Source organism: Ixodes scapularis, unplaced genomic scaffold (genome assembly GCF_016920785.2).
Source record: "Ixodes scapularis isolate PalLabHiFi unplaced genomic scaffold, ASM1692078v2 PGA_scaffold1__304_contigs__length_218370807, whole genome shotgun sequence".
Classification (NCBI taxonomy): domain Eukaryota; kingdom Metazoa; phylum Arthropoda; class Arachnida; order Ixodida; family Ixodidae; genus Ixodes; species Ixodes scapularis.
The window spans coordinates 136015722-136035790 of NW_024609846.1; the positions used below are offsets into that span (position 1 = coordinate 136015722).

At 43.7% G+C, this 20069-nt stretch overlaps 1 protein-coding gene across 1 annotated transcript in view; it reads right to left on the reverse strand.

Annotated features, from left to right (window-relative positions):
• Window positions 1-20069, reverse strand: part of LOC115316166 (neprilysin-1-like) — a 146462-nt gene that overhangs the window by 40597 nt on the left and 85796 nt on the right. The window contains exons 4-6 of the mRNA XM_040216205.1: window positions 15780-15869; window positions 15355-15563; window positions 5349-5537 (exon numbers count right to left, since the gene is read on the reverse strand). Of these exons, the coding sequence (XP_040072139.1) occupies window positions 5349-5537; window positions 15355-15563; window positions 15780-15869 (488 nt within the window). The remainder of the gene's footprint in view (window positions 1-5348; window positions 5538-15354; window positions 15564-15779; window positions 15870-20069) is intronic.

A 20069-nucleotide genomic window follows, 5' to 3' on the forward strand; every position in this document is an offset into this window, starting at 1 on the left:
TTGTAGAAACAACACTCGTTAGTACACACCCTAAACATGTCTACTTTTTTATAGGTGTAAATGGGACGTTGCACAACTAACACCTAAATAGCTGTAGCGATAACCCTTATAAAAAAGGGGGTAAACCACGCACACTTAAAAAAATATGTGATTTTCTTTAACACCTTCACTAAATAGTTTGATACTGCAGTGCATAATTTTAGAATGGTTTAGAACCATAGTACAGCATCTGGTAAAGGGGTAGTTACCACAGTAAACTTTTTTGTTGGAGTGTAGACTGTGGCCCGGGACCCAATGAAATGACTGAAGAAATACATTACGCAAACGAGTCACCTTAGCAGCACGGCGATACTTGGCCAGTCTAGTGGTAAACTCGGCCAATAACCGGCTCCAGTATCGCCGAAATGTGTGTTTTCCACCATGACCCGACATTCGGCAGGTATTGGCGTACCGCCGTTTCGCCACTGGCCTAGTATCGGCGACATATCGTGCGAGTACTGCCCAGGTCGGACCGTCGGCCGGGTATCGGACAGTTGTCTCATAGGCACGTGCTCTGTATTGGACGGCCGTCGCCTATGCGCTCACTTTGTATCGGCAATATCGAGAGTATTGGCTTCTCATGCATACATTCCGCGCCTCGCACGCATAGATGGACAAACGAAATTACTTTCACACTCTTACAGAAGTTTGTTAACCCACTCTTAATGCACACAGCTTTTTCTTGACGGATTTACAAACGTGATGCTTCCGTGTAGAACAGAAAATCAATAAATAATAAAATACATTCTTTCATGCAAAGCGAAAATTCCTAAAATAAACACGAATGACCGTGGAAATTAGAGAGCTTTAGTTGATTGTTCCGATGACTCTGACAACGATACCCCCAACACCACCACCGTTTTTGCGTATACGTTTTATCGTTGTCGGGGGTATCAAATGTATCGGAACGATATACTAAAACTCTCTATTCAAACGGAAGCAGGACTACTGTCAAGAGCATGCTTACCGTGCACTTACATTAAACAGCGATATCATGTAATCTGCGATAGATGCATAATCCAACTGGGGCAGCACAGAGAAACGCAATCCTAAAGTCTTGATAGAAGGTTTCCCACATTCAACAACAGTTTTGCTGCCACCGATGAGCAGTTCTTGGTATTAGGGAGTTTCCGTACACTGTTTTCGCTGTCCCGTAACGTTCTCCGCTACCCGCTGCGAGATCTGGAACTCTGCTGGCAAGGCTAGCGTCGCGCATGCACAGTAGTGGGGTCTTCGTTCCGGAGAGCGTAGCGGTGGTGGGAGAACGGTCTACGAAAGCTCCCTATTGATGCCGCTGGCCTAAGAAAGAGGAAAGGGGGGGGGGGGGGGGGCTCCCAATACCCAGTTCCCTGTCAAAGCGGGCCCAACAAACGTAACACAATATTTCCATAGATTCCGACGAAGAAAGCGGCAATTACCGAAAAAATAATATGGACGTATTCCGACCTTTCACGACGAAAAACCATGGCTGCGACTGCAACGCATAAAAATCAGAACAGAACACTTAAGAGCGCATTGCGGAAACTGCAGACCTACGTGTCACCTGTCCATTACCACAACTTGGCATGCGGCAGCGATTACGACCTCAGTGAGCCCATTGGAGCGTCAGAGCGAGTCACGCGACAAATTTTCGTCAAAGCTCTTTTGTCCTACGGAGAGCGGTCACGTGTTTCGTTCCACCCGTCTGATTTGCTTGAAGCAGTTGTCCCGCTCTCTCACAGCCACACGAAGACACGAAAGAAGGAGGCGATGCTAAACAAAGGCGAGGTTGAAGGGAAGGGGAACGATGAAGCTAAGCTCCCTTTGCTTGCTTTGTCTGTCATTCTCAAGCCAAAAATAAGCAAATTCCGTTTTGCTTTTTTTTTTCAGCCTTGTTTTGAGTTGCTCAATCAATCCAAGTACTTGAAGCACAGCCGATTCTGAAACGACACTTCCACACTCAACAAAAAAAGGGCGGCGAATAGGATATGTCAGGATGGTGCTGGCGCGACCTATGCGATACTTCACAGATATCGACCGGATCAAAATGGTATCGGCACAATCTTTACGATCTGATGCTAATATCGCCACAATACTGCGTGCTCCCGTGGCAGACATACTTGTTGTGGGACTGAAATGCTGTTTAATATGTGAAGATCTTTTCCTGGTAGGAGAGCCGCCCGTGGCAGTGACGACATAGGGGGGAGAAGGCTGTGCGCGGAAGACACATTGCGCTGATGAGCGCGGTTTGATAGGCATATTTGCCATGCCGACGCTGCTCTGAAGGTTTTGTAGGGTGCTGAAAGATTAATTGGTACGATCCTTCAACCTTGAGCGCAGCCAAGGAACGCTAATAAATTCGAGATAGCACTAGCGTAATTTATACGTATCTATCTGAGACGATCATGACAAACCTTGGCTAACACGATAAAGAATGTGAATTATAAATCATCGGTGTATTCGATAATGTCGCAGTAACTGTTCGTTCGTACGTTGGTGGTACTTTAGGCCTGCCAAGTTTGACGGCCTTTTGAAGGCACTCACTCCCTTGCCCTCGGGGAAGTTTCAACTTTAAACCAGTGTTTTGCCGAATACTCGACAAACGTATTTAAGGTAAGATACTAAATACACATTTGAAAATGTATTTAAAGTAGTATTTAATTTACTTTTACTAGGAACTATCTTGTGTAGAGTAGAAATACTTTGAAAAATTAATTAAATTAGATTAGATTATACTTCGCAACTAGGTTGTAAGCTGGTAATAAAAGAATAAAAATGTCAAATTGTGTGCCCTACTTGTGAGGACTTCGATGAAAATCATTCTGCTGTTATTTTTAAGACTTTCAGGAAGCGACTTAGATGCTGCAATCGAACTTTACTTTTAAATAATTGGGGATATGCTACATAAGGGGTACAGAAATATTTTAGGAACAAGGGCGAGTCACGTATTGTACGCGTGGCAACTGGCGTTCTTTGTTTGATGGCAAACTCGGCTCATGACACAATCCGCAATAAGTTCGTAATACGCTTTGACTTGATTCGACGGACTTGACACATAGTACGGCATCGCATATCCTTAACAGTCGAACTAAAAGTTCATCAGGCAGCCACACTCGATGATGAGTGCGCGAGTGAATGACAAACGCGCACGCGCATGAGAGCTATCGGCTAGAAGACAGCAGCCTCTGTCGCTGATCAACAACCAAAAGCGAGCATTTTGTCTCCCCAGCCGAGCGCGAGGAAGAGCGCCTGTACCTTCAAACTCTCAACGAGTATTAGAAATGTAAAGAGGCTAACGAAAGTGACCAACAAGTGACTGTCAACGAAACCGCTTTCAATTCCGTGCTCCACCTGGCGGAAAACTGGGTTGGAGGATTTTGAGAGTGAAACAATGCGCGCATTCAGAAAGAAGAAAAAGAAAACGCGTTTGAACGATGGGAGTCAAAGGCAAGCCACAATAGGCACACAAGGGGCTTTGGGAAAGCCCAATCTATTTCACTGCAGCTCAATAAAGCCAGCAGGATCTAGCTTCCTTGGGGAAGGAAGCTAGATCCTGCAATCAATATTTTGATCGTACGAAGCGTTGGCGCAAAAGCTTCCGCTGACAGAACCACTCAAGCCTCAGACAAATTGTGTAAAATTATAATGACGTCACCAGTACTTTGTTATAAACTTTGCACTTTGCCTTCTTTTTATAGCTCGAAGCGTAAGTGCCAAAAAAACTTGAAGAAAAAAAAAAAAAAAAGAAAAGAAAACGATAGGGTGACGGAATTGGGGCTATCCATTTGATCTTTTGTTGGCATTCGGTGACTGCGTTTTGCTCGTGCCTTGTTTCCTGTCCTGTTTTCGGTCACTTGCCTCCAAGTCTGCGATCGGTTCAGCTTTGTCCTGGAGTCTGACGTTTCAAAGATTCATGGATTGTTCCGGCGACAACTATTTTGGAAGTTTGAATTTTTTTTTTTTAGATACTGAGTACAAGATAGTGTGGCGCCAAGCCAGAGACCAGGTAATACAAGACAAGGTGGCGCCAAGCCAGAGCTTCTAGCCCGCAACTCGATCGTCCCTAGTGTACCCTGTGGGACGCTGGAGCTCACACAAAACAAAACGCCCCCTTCGCGGAGGAGACAGCGTCTTTGCCACGGGGTGCCTGCTCGGGAAACCCGTGGTCACTCGTCGAAAGTAAAGAAAACAAAGACAGCCGGTTTGCGTCCGCTTCCCCGCTTCCCTGTACCCCAGCGTGGTCGTGGAAAGGCCACCTGAGGGAGGGAGTTCCTCGCGACTCCTTTACTTTCGCCATTCCAACGTTTTTACACGGTCTGCGTGAAAGGTGTAATAAAGAAGACCTACAAACGTTTTGCACGAAATTTCTTCCTGAAGGGTGTAAGAAGAGTGTAGGATGGGAGAAAATGGCCCTTGTTGCAGCTATAAATACTCAAAAAGCGTGTAAAAATGGTGTAAAAAGATTGTAGCAAGTGTGTTCTCAAATACACCCCATTTACACGAATATAGGTGGGAAAATGTTTAGTGTGGAGGGCTTATTCCGTTTCTGAGTGTATTTCATTCGCATATATAAATTTAAATCAGATGAGGAGACCCAGCGGTTTTCTGATATTTCTTACAGAGGCTAACCACTCGCGGTTACGTTGAAGCAGAAGCGTTAACTCGAAATCACAATCGAATGTCAGCATGGACGATAATTTTTTATCCATCCAGAGCGAAACTATTAACTTTATAATTGTTCAAAGTTCTTCTAAACATGTATTGAAAAAATATACGTATCCAAATTATTTGTATGTTGAGCCATTGCCTCCTCTATACTCGCAAAGCCTGGCAGCTCGACGACGAAGCCATAGAGTGCCCGGTCGCAGATTTGGAGCGCGGGAATCTGGCAGCACAGAGCATCAAAGAACCATTTTTTGGGGAACTTGGATGTCAGCGCACAGCTTTTGCAGCCTCTAGGACCCGAAAAACACTCTTAAGCTCGAGAGAAGTGTGTTCCGGCGTCTCGCCGCATCGGCGCGCCAGTCACGTGGCTCTCCTCTCATCCGTTGTCTGCCGCTCCCCCTTTTCCATTTCGGCGGCTGCTTCTCTTGGCGATCTGCCAGCCTTTGTCAGTATATAAGAGGCTATGGTTGAACAGATAAAACTTGTATAAATAATATCAAGCGTATAGAATCTCTGATATGTTTTCATATGGCATCTCATGTCAATTGTACAAATCTATGTATATCTGCGCAAAGGATAATTTTAGTTTTATATATATATATACTAAATAGTCATAACATGGGACACTAACGCGATCATTAGAAATATATCAAAGCGAACGCTACCTTTGTTAAATTTACTTCGAAGTCAAATATATCTTGAGCAATCTTTGTCGTTACATTAATGTCCTCCTCTTCCGAAAACAAAATTACTGTTTGCTTGATGAAATCTTCATAGGCTTCCACAGCGCTGTCATTATATTGTCTCGCCATATAAATTTGGTACAAAGAGGGCACAAACTTTGAAACATCAATCTGAAAAAAAAAAGATCACAAAACCTAACATTGTTGATTATTGAATCTTCATAAAACAGCTGTTCTCATAAAAGTACTTGCTGAAACAATACATTAAACTCTCACACATTGTGTAAGGTATACTACCGTGTGAGAATTAAACCCAATGTACGGTGTGTGAAATGCACAACGCCATCGATAGCAGACCCGTACGTCCGCCCGCTATATTGGTAGCGGCGAGAAAGTGAAACCTGCGACCGGACCTGCAAAGCACACATGTAAATACGCGGCCACTTTCGTGCAACAGCTACGATACCAACAAATGTTGCGTTTTCCTGCGTAAATAGCCGGAACATAGGACATACTTAAACAAGGTTAAGTTTTTGTTATTTCTGTTTGTTACTTTACACACGGCTTTTAATTAAACAAAACCAGCGACAAGGCGAAGAAGCAGGTAATTTTCGCATAACGCTAACCTATTTTGAACTACTGAACTGACACCCGTCTTATTGAAAAGACTGTTCGTGTGCAGTCGAACTGGTGGCAGCTACTCGTGTTGTTCAACACCAGGGTCTGTGGCACAGAAAAGGGCGAAACTTTCAGTGGAAGGGACAGGCACAGAAGGGAACGTCCCATTCTGTGTCTGTTCCTTCGACTAAGATGTTTCCTTTTCTGCTCCACGGACTCAGGTGTTAAATGACATGATTGCCCGACTTATACACTTTTCCGAAAAACGCTCCTAGGCCGCCGCGTCATGTTTCTGATGCTGACGCGGCTGGTGCTACTCTCGCGCCCTCTATCAGCTAGAAAATTTTTGCCACTCTCTTGGACTGTTGAAACCCGCTCAGAGCGATTCTCCAGATATAATTTGTGGTTTTGCATTCGACGTTTTCTGGCCGCTCTTGAAAGTTTCCACTTAATTTTTCTGATGCATGCTGCCTAACCTTTTTGTGTTATCTTCCACTGTGAGAGATAGGGCTGGTAAGTGCCTGCCATTCAAGCGTTTCTGCTTGTCATTAAAAGAAGGAGGGGAAGGACGTCGAACGGCCCTCCACGCGATTTGGCGAACAATGACCACTGCTATCTTCCTCCGAGAGATATTCCGCGTAGAGTCCTTGTCAGTTATAGCCAAAAATAGTTGTTCGGGTTGTGTCAGTCGCGCCTGTTTCTTTGCCTTGGTGCCGGTGTGAAAAAAGGAAACTCTCACCAAAACGTGCCCCAAAAGGAAATCATTTGGAATCCGTCCGTTCGTCAAGATGCGACTGCGTTATTTTAGACTTTTATCAAATAAATTATTTTTAGATAAGGTGGTACGTACAATATATTCTTTGAATGTTAACACTTGCTAAATTTTATGCCCGTATCCTTCAGGCGCGTTGCCAGGGGGTGTTCAGGTGTCAGAACACTCCCGAAAATTTTCTTTATTATATACACAGGGTGTTTCTTTTTATTATATTTGTTTAAAAAAAAATCCATGAAGGCTACACTTATGCGGTTTATGCGAGTGAGTTATACGGCCAGGGGGAGATTATATGGGTGGCTAATCTTTGCAGTATGTCGGCTAATTAAAATTTGTTAATTAACTTTTAATTAAATAAAATAGACATATGATTCCAATTAGACACTTGCTCAGCGTCTTCGAGAACCACTAAATCAGTCATTTTCAGAAAGACTTTGAGCGCGTGGGAAGCGTTGTAGTGTACTAAAGTTGCCACACGTGGAGCAGGTACAAGGCTGAGGCTAGATAAGAGACGGAAAAATCGCGCGGGCGCCTTACCGCAACCATTAGCCTTGTACCTGCTCCACGAGTGGTAAGTTTAGTACACTACTACGCTTTCCACGCGCTAGAAATCTTTCTGAAAATTACTTATCTAGTGGTTTTTGAACACGCGGAGCAAGTTCCTACTTGAAACCATACGTCAATTTTCAGTAATTAAAAAGTTAGTTAACGAATTTTAAGTATGTAGCAGACTTGTCGGAAAGATTACCCACCAACTAAATGTGCCCCTGACCATATAACTCACTCGCACAAACCGCATAAGTGTAGCTTTAATGGCTTCTTTGAACAAATCTGTTAAGAATTAGGACAAAACACCCTGTTATATATATAGGGTGATTCAATAAATAAGGTGAATTTTTTTGTATAAGGGCTTCTAATACACATAGAAGCTTACTTTTTAGTTATTTTTATCGTTTTACTACTTTTCCACGTGGATTTAATTTCTTATGCAGATTACAAACAACACTGTGAGAATTTAACCGAGTAACAAAGATGGCTGACCAAGAAGCATGCTCCAGGATTGAACAGCGGTCAGTTATCAAGTTTTTGGTTGCTGAAGGGTGCGAACCCGTTGAAATTCATAGGAGAATGTCAACTGTGTATAGTGCCACGTGTTTCAGTTAGAAAAATGTCTACAAGTGGGCTAAATTGTTTAAAGAAGGACGGAGCAGTGTTGAGGATGAAGACAGGCCTGGGAGGCCTACAGAAGTGAGATCTCCTGAGGTGATCGAATCAGTCAATGACCTCATTCAGTCTGACAGAAGGGTGACAGTGGGTGGCATTGCAAAGACTTTGAGCTTATCTGTAGGAACAGCACACAAAATTGTCCATGATGACCTTGGCTTCTCGATGGTCAGCAGCAGGTGGGTGCCAAAGATGCTTACTGCGGAGCACAAACAGTGGAGGGTCGAGTTGTCCCAGCAGTGTCTGTCCCGCTATGAGAAGGATGGTGATGAGTTTCTGCAGAAGGTGGGTGGTCACATCTGACGAGACATGGGTTTGGCACTTGGAGCCTGAGTCTAAACGACAGTCCATGGAGTGGAAGCACGCAGGCTCTCCAGTGAAGAGGAAGTTCAAGTCCCAGCGGTCCACTAGGAAGGTGATGCTCACCGTTTTTTGGGATATGCAAGGCCCAATCACCATTTCATTCCTTGGAAAAGGAAGCACTGTGAACAGTGCCAACTACTGTGAACTTCTGAGGCAGGTCAAGGAAGACATGAAGAACAAACGCAGAGGTCATCAGTCAAAAGGAGTCATCTTGCATCATGACAACGCAAGGCCTCACACAGCAGCCTTAACGGTGCAGACCATCAACGAGCTCGGCTGGGAACTGCTCCCTCATCCCCCTTATAGCGCAGACCTTGCCCCTTCGGACTTTCACCTGTTTGGTCCCTTGAAAGCGTTCACGAGAGGCACGAAGTTTGAAAGTGACGATGAAGTCAAAAGTGTTGTGAGCGACTGGCTGAAGCATCAGTCTAAAGATTTTTACGCTGAGGGAATAAGGAAGCTTGTGCACAGATGGGAAAAGTGTGTGACAGTGCTGGGAGACTACGTAGAAAAATAAAAAAAGTAAGCTTCTATCTGTATTAGAAGTCCTTATACAACAATATTCACCTTATTTATTGAATCACCTATATACAGGGTGTCACAAATGAAAATTTACGCGGTCTTTTTTTCCGCAAAAATAAACTAGGCATCCCCGAACGCTCATTTTCCGCCCAAAGGTAGAGCTAGAGGTCACAACCAGATGCCAAAGTTTCAGCCGGATCCGATAACTTAATCAAAAGTTATAAATGATTTTCTGAAAATTTCAATGGGAAAATGGAGCCCATTTTCGCCCGTTTTCGGTTTCTGGTGCCATAGAGCCCCATGTGTCTGAAAACTCCGTCGGCCGCCATTTCCCATTGAAATTTTCAGAAAATCAGTTATAACTTTTGATTAAGTAATCGGATCGGGCTGAAACTTTGGCATGTGGTTGTGACCTCTAGCTCTACCTTTGGGCGGAGAATGAGCGTTCGGCGATGCCTAGTTTATTTTTGCGGTAAAAACGACCGTGTAAATTTTCATTTGTGACACCCTGTATATATATATATATACAGGGTGTTATATATATATATGCCCGTCTTCCAGGATATCTAGGGAACCGCTCCTCTCCATAGGGACAGGCCGCACCGTATACGGTGCAGCCTGTCCCTATGAGGAGGAGTGGATCCCTAGATATTTTGGAAGACGGGCCCTTTTTGATATTTGCAAAGCTGAGATGACGTGCCACGTCACTGCCGCAATTCGGAACTAGCGCGGTCCTTAAACCAGCAATGGTTGTCGTCTACCCAGTTAAGCGAATTCGAAACTAATGGTACACAGAGAGCTGGTCAGAAATTGAGTCCGCCGAAACCAGAGGCCTGGATGGTCTAATCGGTTAAAGCGGCGCCCCGTACAGGCGAAGGTTGCGGGTTCAATCCCCACTCCTGACCCAATTTTTCGCCAGCTTTTTTTCCCTTTCCCTAACTTTAATGAAATAATATTCAATAATCACCTTCTCCCCTCTTCGTTCACTATATATATATATATATATTTTGCCTTTATTGTGTGTGTGATTGCACCAGCACCTTGAAACAACAATCCCGGTAATATTTTCTGGCTACGCCAATGGTGTCCTGTCCATCGGTAAACACGTTATTTGTGAGCATGTTTACCGATGGGACAGGCTGAACGCTTTGTCGTTCGACACGCGGCTAATCGGGCGGCGCAGTCCAACTTATCAAAAAAAAAAAAAAAACGACAACTTTAGTCATATTCGTTCTGTCGCGCGCGTACCCCCAAAAATAGTTTACAGTTTCTTTCAGCTTTTTTTTTTTGTTTCGTTTTGTTCTTTCAAATGTGGTACGATGCGTTCTAAATGTTTTTGGGAAAATACATAACCCACGAAATACAAAATGCAGCAGGAAAAGGAGAGAATTCCGCCAGCGGTTTTTGAAACTGCACCAACGTAGGATGCGCCTGTCGAAATCACAGTCCACTCGGTTACGTTGAGCAGGATCATCGGTGAGAGCCTAGCCTCAAACCCAGTGACTGGGCCTGAACAGTGTTTGCTGCCCTTGGGGTCAAGTGTTTCTTGGAAAGGTGTACACCTGGGTCAGGTATAGTGCGGTTGTCAGTAAAGAACGATCTCATTTAAAGATTCGGCAAACCAGCGCACGCAGATAAGCACAAGATCGCGAGCTAATCCCCCAATCTTTTAAAGGAGTTTGCTCTCAAGGTCGTTTTTGTGTGCGTCTGACTCAGGTATTACGGTCGCCTTAAAGGCCTTCAGAACAAACTCTTTGAAGGATCGACGAATCGGCTCGCGGTCTCAATTCTGCGCGTGCTCATCGCCGAGTGCTTGTTCACAACATTTCCAAAGGAGTTCTCTTTCAATGTTTTTAATATGCCCGTAAAACAACAGTATTTGTCTTGGTGTTTTCGCAATATTTTACCAAAATAAACTTCTAAACTAGCTTTTTTTTTTGCACGTTATATCAGCTTGTTATGTCTTTCATGCGAAAGCAGCTGAACTTATGTGCGTGAGACCAAGCATGTTGAAAGCGAACCAGAAAGGAGATAGTGCTTTACAAATCAATGCCACAATCGTAATTCAAGACGTGTATTGTTAATAATGAACGGTATGAGCAGAAAACAGGAGTCATTTACTTAGTTGTATTTAATGTAACATAAAAAAGGTATTTCTTAGGGCAGCTAGAAAGAAATGCGCAGCAATGATTTGAATACAGTTGACTGATTCACACGACGAACCGAATCACGATTTTTGTCCGCGGGCCGTCAACCACGTGACCACTCATCTCCGATTCCTGCGATCAGCGCCTGACCTGCGGACGTGCGGTCTAAAACGGCTGAGCGCGTTTTCACTCGCAGATATTTGGCGGGTGATTGTACAACGTTTTCGTTGTTCTCTTTTTTATTCTGAGCAAACAAAACAAACATGGCGCATTTGTGTTTTCGCTGGTTCATGTTGTCGCTCGATTCTTGGTTGCACGAATCAAATAAGCTGCAGAAGCTTTGCCTGGATGACGCGACGCAGACTCCGGTCCTGGTCCATCTGAAGATTTAAGTAGTTTTCGTCACAAATCGTATAGCACGCCGCCATTTTTTTTGAAGGTCCAATGAACCTTTCATCCAGCAAGTCCTTTTTGTGACTGTGCTGTACCCGAGTGTTGTGTGCGAGCACGGAGGGCTTGAAGGCCTCTCCAAATGCCCCTCCGCCAGTCCAAGACGTCGTCGCCTCTAGGCCGAAGCCTTCTCGAGCAGGACCATACTTGTGTCACTGCCATGTCTTGGGTTAGTAGATATATTGGCGGTTTGAGCTACGTATATCAAGGTGTTGTTTCTCGCTCTCTACGTAACAGCGGCACACAGCGATTCGTTTTCGCGGTAGCAACATGACCGTAGCGGTAAACGTCAATTTCGCTATTGGATAAGAGTCACACTGTCATGTTGAAACTTTGCTGCACAGTAGGGTCGAAAATAGGTTCGGTTCCCCCTCGCTGTCATCTGCTCGTCGTCTCCTTCTTGTTTATGCGCTTGGGAGTCGGACGATCCGCAGAAGTGTCGCCACGTAATCACTCCGTCCGTGGATCCATCCATTGTGTGAATCGATTATAAACCGAATTTGTAGAAAACAACACTTTTAAAAGCAAGAAAACAAGAATTTAGAATTTGTGTATGCAGGAAGGAAACCATAACAGGTTGGGACGGTGTGTCTGTTCGCTTTAAACTCAGTCGCAGAGAGGCGATTTTACTGTCGCTCTTGAGGAACAAAAAGTTTGGCTACATGACTTGATTTGCTTCATCACAGAAGCTAAAACTTCGATATCGGCTGAAGCAGAAACGTGACATGATGCTGAAGGCGCCGAGTGGATCGGGGGCACCAAATTAATTAAGTGGCCTCTCGTGTTGTTTTTCTCGTGGGTGAAACAAAAATGTTTCGTATTGCAAAGGATCTTTTTTTTGTAGGTTTGAAGAAATCGCGTATTAGAAAACCGATACCGAAATTCAGTTTTTCTACAAGGATCAGGCAAATACTCGTATTCCGACACGACGTCCGCGATTTGTATTCTACTCATTTCGAAGTTATCTGAAATTGCTTCGAGCTGTTCGGGACACCTCCAAGACAATACCGAGGGTGCAGTTTGTTTGACAGGAACTCAGAAATCTTCATGGATCGAGGCTTTCGCCAGTAGCAGCCCCCAGAAGATAACCAACTTTGATTCGCATGTATGGGTTTAGAGCTAAGATGGTGAGCGAAATATTGTTTTACCGCTAAAGAGTACGACGCTTCGCACCGCCACGTGGAAAAGAAAGTAAAATGAAGTGCCATCAAAGTAAAAAGAACGCCGGCCTAGTCCTTCGTCTAGGTTGGCTGATCATAAAGTTTCTGTATCTCAGTCACTGAGGGAGTGCAACTACCTTCTGAGTGCCAAGAGCCAGAAACTAACATGATGCTACATGCATGGAAACGCGCACTGTGTTACCAGACCTCCTAGCGGTTTCACATATTTCTATTGAGTCGTTTTGGTTTCAACAAGTGTGACAGTTCATTTAATTTAATTTCATTCAATTTCATTTCATTTATTGTACTCTCAGGGCCTCAAGGCATTAAAGAGAAGAGTGGAATTATACATCAATATAAAGTGAACAATGAAAACAAAACGCAAAAAAAGCAAACACAAGGTACAGAATCGCAATGGATCATTATTGAGAACATCAGTGATGGCGGTTTTAAGATCAGCAGCATCAGTAAGTGAGACTACGGATGCGGGAAGGCGATTCCAGTCGACAGAGGTCAGGGGTAGGAACGTGGCATAAAAGGTGGAGGTGATGCAGTAGGAGATTCCTACTTTTAGTTGATGATCGGTGCGCGGCGATATGTATGATGGTTATGAAAATAATGAGGTTAGTAATGCTGAGTTAGAGTGATAAATCTTGTGAAATAAGCAGAGGCGAGCTATTTTTTTACGAAAGGATAGGCTGGGCAGATATAGAGACGCTTTCATAGAGGTGACGCTGGCTGTACGGTAATAGTAAGTATAGAACGTGCGGAGCGATTTTGAGTGGATTCAATGGATGATGCAAGGGATACGCCAGGGTTCCAGATAGAGCCTGCCTGTTCAAGTTTGGTGCGCACTTAAGTTTTATATAGGAGAACTTTAAGTGAAAAAGGGGCAAGGGAAAAGTTCCTCGTGAGATAGTCTAATAAGCGATTAGCGTTGTTTGTGATATATTCGACATGGATGTTCGAGGAGACATCGTTAGTTATATGAACACCGAGATATTTATAGGTTGGCACAGAAAGCAAGGGGGAGTTATAAACACGGTAGGAGGGACAAGTGTTATTTTGACGGGACACTATCATGGATCTACATTTAAAGGTGTTAAGTCCCATAAGCCAATTATCGCACTAGCGGTTGACGTTTTTAATATCGGTCTGAAGAGCAGATATGTCATAGTCGTTAATGATTTCCTTATAAATTACAGAGTCATCAGCGAATAGGCCATTATTAGAGGATACATGCGTGTGAAGATCGTTAATATATATGAGAAATAAAAGTGCACCTAATACGGAACCTTGTGGGACACCGGACTTGACACGTGAGGTTGAAGAATTAGTTCCGTTAGCGTGAACAAATTGGTAACGGTCTGATAGAAACGATTCTATCCAACCGATTATATTAAGATCTATGTTAAGTTTACGGAGTTTACGAAGAAGCAGCACGTGAGGAACCTTGTCGAAAGCTTTTGAGAAATCAAGAAATATGCAGTCAGTCCTGCAACCTCGGTCAATTTTTACGCAAAGGTCATGAGTAAAGGTTAGAATGTGAGTTTCACATGAATAAAACCTTCGAAATCCATGTTGCGCTGAGTTAAAAAGGAGTTTGAGTCTCGAAAATTGAAAATGTTAGTATAAATGATGTGCTCAAAGATTTTACAAAGAATGCTCATTAAAGAAATAGGACTAAAGTTTAAAAAGGTTATGCTTATCGCCCCCTTTGTGGAGAGGGATCACCTTCCCCACCTTCCAATCTTTTGGTAATTCTCCTTGTACAGGCGATTGCGAAAATAATTCAGATAAAATAACGCATGAGTACATATTAGTGTTTTTCAAAAATTTAGCATTAATATTATCAATGCCGGCTGTCGTATTGGTTTTAAACTTTTCGATAATGTCACATATACTTCGCAATCTATGATAACAGGAAACATGGGCAAAAAAGCATAAGTTCTAAATACTGGAAATTTGAGGTTACGTGCATGAAAAAGATCCAAAAACACATCATTTAACACAAAAGAACACAGTTCACTGGGCACCTCCTCTTCATGGGTATTCCTAAGTACTATGCCAGGAATAGAAGGAGGGATAATAACTTTCCAAAATTGATGCGGATTGTTAAGTAACATTGACGGCAGCGTACTGTTAAAGAATGTAATTTTGCTTCTTCAACTGCTTTCTTATATTAGCTAGCTGCGACGTGTTAAAAAGATGAGGCTTTCCCGCGTTGTATATTGTCCAATTGTTTTGCTGCGTGAAATAATCGTTTATTTTTATTTGACAGCTTTTTCAGTGTCACGCTGTGCCATCAAGAGTCTGGTGAAGAAGATACCACGCGAAGGGGAACATGTGCTTTCATGAGTGACATAACTTTTTCTTTAAATAAACACCAGTTATCATCAACTGAGCCATCCGGAAAACAACCTATGCAGTTCTCTAGAAAACGACAAAGTTCATTGTTGATTGAATCAAAATCAGCCGTAGCATAGTCAAAAAATGTTTTCATGTGATTGGACTTATTGTGTCCAGGAATGTTTAACAAAACATATAGTAGGCAATAATCGTTAAGGCCAGGCATGTAAGTTAACGAGGAGATCAGCACAGGCGATTTTGTTAATATGAGGTCAAGCACAGCAGCATTACGTTGCTTTACTTAATGCAAGCTCACATTTTCAAATCTGGGTTCAAATTGCTAACATCACACAGCAAAGAGTAATATTTAGGACGCTACTTACGTCAATGGCTAGCTGCGACGTGTTAAAAAGATGAGGTGAGACATCAACGCTAAAAATGAACGAGATGTCTGCTCCAACTCGTATTTTTCGGTATATTTCTTTCCAGTTGAAAGTTGCATTTGAACTAGGTATCAGCGGCCATTTAGGGATGCCAAATTCCTTCAAGGTTTTTCGTAGCCGGCTTATTTCTTCCTCTGGTTGGGACAAATCTGAAAATATATCAGAATATATTATTAATGAAAGCCGGAAACAAAAATGTGTGCTTGTTTACTAATGGAGCTCTCCTTTAAAATTAGTAGATACAAATAATTATTAAAATGCGATCTCATTAAGACATGTAGATGTGCAGAGAGATAATTGCCATTAACAAAACGGCCTTTTTCTGTAATACTGGCTTTTTTATACTTTTAATGCGAAGTACGTACCTTCCTTCATGCACGATTGATAGGCCATTGCAATTTTGTCATTGAGGGATTCAGCTTGACATGTTGATGTGGTCATATTGTTTAAAATATCTGTAAGATGCATAATAAGATAAAGTCTAAATTAGAAGCTTTTATTCGTTCATGCACCTGTCTTATACAAAATGCTGCTTCTATAATTTCAGGAAGCACGTAACGTAAAAGCTAAATTAGAAACTTTTATTCGTTCCTATGCCTATAATTTACAAAATGCTCTTTTTAGAATTTGTCATTGCTCAATGTATTAAAGAACGACTCCTGTCAATTCCAAAAAAAAAACAAAAAAAAAACTGGGATTACTGGCGATTATAATATCAAAACTACTAATAAACAGGTATGTCAATAATTTTCCGAACAGTTAAATAGTTTTCTTGCAAATTTCGTTTAAACGAAAATCACAAAGCGAACCGAAACCTTCCCGCGGCAGGCAACATTGGTACTGCTCGTCAACTACTGGACCTCATGTGGTATGGAGACGTCGGCTAGGTCAGGAACGAAAGTGGCGGACGGCGTGATGGCGTTGCTGATCGGGCACGGGCACATTCGCGCCCCCCACCCTATTGGAAAAACCAGCATGAAAATCAAACTGGTCAAGCTGGTAATTAAGGTGGTCAAGCTGGTAATCAAGGTGGTCAAACTGGTCAATGTGGTAATTAAACTGGTTTAGCTGGCAATCAAGCTGGTTTAAGCTGGGCAAGCTGGAATTTAAGCTGGTCAGTCTGGTCTAAGTAAAAACCAGCATGGTCTCACTCGAATCTGGTTTTAGATTCAATCTGGTGTAGCAGGGAGCCAGTCTGGTCTTAACTGGTCAAACTGGTTTTCCATGGAGCCAATGTGGTCAAGCTGGGAGACGAGCTGGTCATGCTGGGAGACAAGCTGGTGAATCTGGTCGAAATAATAATCGTGGTGGTCAAGCTGGTCATGCTGGGAGCGCGCACGCCAAGGTCGGCTAGAGATAGCCGAACTGGCATTGCTGGGAGCGCGCGCGACAAGGTCGGCTGCTGGAACGAGGCCACGTCCTGTTCTTTGTCCTCTCGTTTTTGGTAGACCACCGGGCGCGTCAGGCGCGCTGCAAGCTACCTTTGTGTGCGAGAAAAGAGAGAGAGAGAGAGAGAGTGGTAGAAACGGAGAATCGAAGACGCGTTTGGATAGCTTGGGCAGAGGGCAGATCGAAGGGACGGCTGTGTGCGCGTTGTTTGGAGACTAGTTGAACGACGGTGCAAGCGAAGCGGGTTTTGAGAAGACAGCGAGCGGCAGTCCGTTCAGTGCGGGAAGATGTCAGACGTCCCGACTGCGGCGTCGCTTCGTGTCTTCGAACGTGTGTGTGCCCAAGAATGACGGCGGTGCCGAGGAGTATCGCCAATGCCATCCAAGCCACACGGATTTCCTCGCCTCTGCCGACCACGCAAGTTGCCGCTTCGCCCCCATCGCTGGCGGGACCCAGGTTCGCTTCTCTCGTCCGTGTAGTATTTTCGTCTGCTATTGCCTGTTTTTGGCCTGTGTCTAGTATTTTTTTCGTGTTGAGAGATAAGCAATCTGGTTTTATTAACATTGTAGACAATTTGCACCGAGAATCTGTGCGTCGGTTAGTACTGTGTCAGCGCCGAGGATGTGTAGCATTTGAGTTCATGTGAGGCTGCCGCAAGTACGAAAATAATAAATTGGATGCCGAGTTGGCTTTTCTGACGAGCTTGGCTTTTTTATTCTGTGTATTAATTTAAACAGGTTAAACTGGTTGGGAAGTTCACCAGCATGACCAGTTTAACAGCATGACCAGCATGCCAAACTGGGCATGCTGGGGCAATAACCCAGCTTGAAGCTGGGACCAGATCAACCATCATGACCAGTATGACCAGATCAACCAGCATGACCAGCATGCCAAGCTGGGCATGCTGGGGCAATAACCCAGCTTGAAGCTGGGACCAGCTTAAGCTGGTTTTTTCAATAGGGCATTATCTCTTTTTCCTCTCTCCCCTCGCGCTCCGCGCCTCGAAAATAAGAAGCAGGCGAAACAATTCTTCCAGTAGTTGACGTTCCGGGCAGTCTTGGCTGTGTTCACACAGTGGCGTTCAATGCGCTGTTACTCGCGCCGCGCGTCGCTCGCTAGATTGGGCGGATTTTGGTGAACCTGGAGCCGCCCTGACTTCGTTGACCGGTTCAATAAACTTTTCGGCGGTATGTCGTCGTAATATTTTACGTGTATGCTTTCCAAATGATATGACGTAGGACTGCCTTGTTTCGCCACGTCGAAATTAGACAGGCGTTTCTCTTTAGCCAAAAATTTTTATTGGAATGTCAACTCCGCTGTTAATGGCACTTTATATTCCACTCTGCTATAGGTTCGAAAATGACAAGTTGTCAAAAATAGTATATGCATGTCAATAATTTGCACATTTGACGAATTTCCAAATCAATCATAAACACTATAGTGAAGTTTTGTTTAGTCTCCAAAAAATAAACAAGCACAAAAAAGATCAAAGACAATACTGGCGATGCGAAATCGCGGCTGTAATTCATATCATTCGCATTTTTGCATCACCAACCTTGTGCTGGCTGCTCGAATGGTAACTTTAGCGCACTCCCGCGCTTTACACGTGATTTAATGGGACACTGCAATAAAATTTCTAAAGAACATGTATATTAAAAAGAAACGTTTTTCCACGAAAAATATTTTCTTTCCAATTAATATTTACGCCGCTTGATGTAGTTTAGGTACAGAAGGTGGAGGTCGTAGCCCTCTAAGCTGTGCTGCGTGCTTATACCGTGCTTAGATATTGTCACGAGTGAACAGGCGAGGAAGCAATGAATAACTGGGGAAACTGAACCGTTTAATGAAACGAACTTGTGCCCACAAATGAAAAAAAAAAAGAAAGACGTTTACAATCCCTGTAACGCCCAATTAGAGAGCAGGTCTTGAGGAGGAGGAGGGGAAGGTATGGAGAGGAGGCTATACCCGTCCTTTTCTCCAGTTCGCCTCCCATTTAGGGCAAAATATTTTGATAAATTTGGCGGAGAGATTTTTCCCCTAAATTTAGCGGGGATAATAGGTAGTGTTTGCAGACCGCGTTTTCCCCTCCGCTAAGCCCTCCGCAACGAAGCAGCCGCTACTGCGCCGGCGCGCCGATGGCCTCGACTGTAGAGTTCCGGCTAGCGTAGGTGGTTGCGTAGAGTGTTGCGGGATAGCGAAAACGATCCACGAAAACTCCCTCATTTTCCACTGAAGTTAGCGGGGAACTTTTTTTGTTAGACTTATACGGGGAAAATTTCCGGCTACATTTAGCGGGGTATTTTTCCGCTAAATTGGTCGAGGAAACTGTTCCGCTAAATTTAGCGGGGAAATTTTTCCGCCAAAATTGGCGGGGTATTTTTCCGCTAAATTTATCCTCGATTTTTTTTTCGCTAAACCTAGCTGGAAACATATTCCGGTGAATTTAGCGGGGAAAATTTTCCGATAAATTTAGCGGGAAAATTTTCCGCTGAATTTGGCGGGCGATTTTTTGCGCGTAAATTTAGCGGGGAATTTTTTCCGCTAAGTTTAGCGGGGAAGTTTTTTTCGCTAAATTTAGCGGGGAACGTTTTCGCCAAATTTAGTGGCGAAACGTTTTTCGTTAAACTTAGCGGGGAAAATTTTTCTCTAGATTTAGCTGAAAAGTTTATCCATTATGCACCGCGTGGTGACGACGACGGCGACGCCGACGCCGCTCAAGTCGGAAACGGGCGCCTAAGAGCTGCGCTTTAATAGGAAACAGAAGATATCAGCAGAGCGTCACGGGTGTCGAATTCGGCATAACAACAGAGTCAAACGCTAGGGCGAGACTGACTGCGCCTCGGCACGCGGAGCCCCTTATATACACGCGTGGGAGTCTGGAACAATCGGCGTAGAAGGTTTGGCGCATAGAGCATTCGCACCTCGAACAAAGCAACAAGATTCTCGAATTTACCAGGACAGAAATTGCAAGAATCAATGAATGACAGGTCACTCCCAGGCAGTGTTGGGAAGTACTTCAAGTACATTGTACTTAAAGTACTACTTCAAGTAGGTTTAGGCAACTTGTACTTTACTTGAAGTACATTCTCCGATTATGTTCTTCTTCTTCTACTTTATTTAAAGTATTTGTTTCTGGTACTTTCCGAGGAAAGTACAATTTACGACTTCAAAGTAATTTTCCAAATTTGGTTTTGTTCATTTTGCATCAAGAAATGATGCTTTGTGAACTCCGAAGAAATACTAGGGGGGATATTCTACTTTCACCA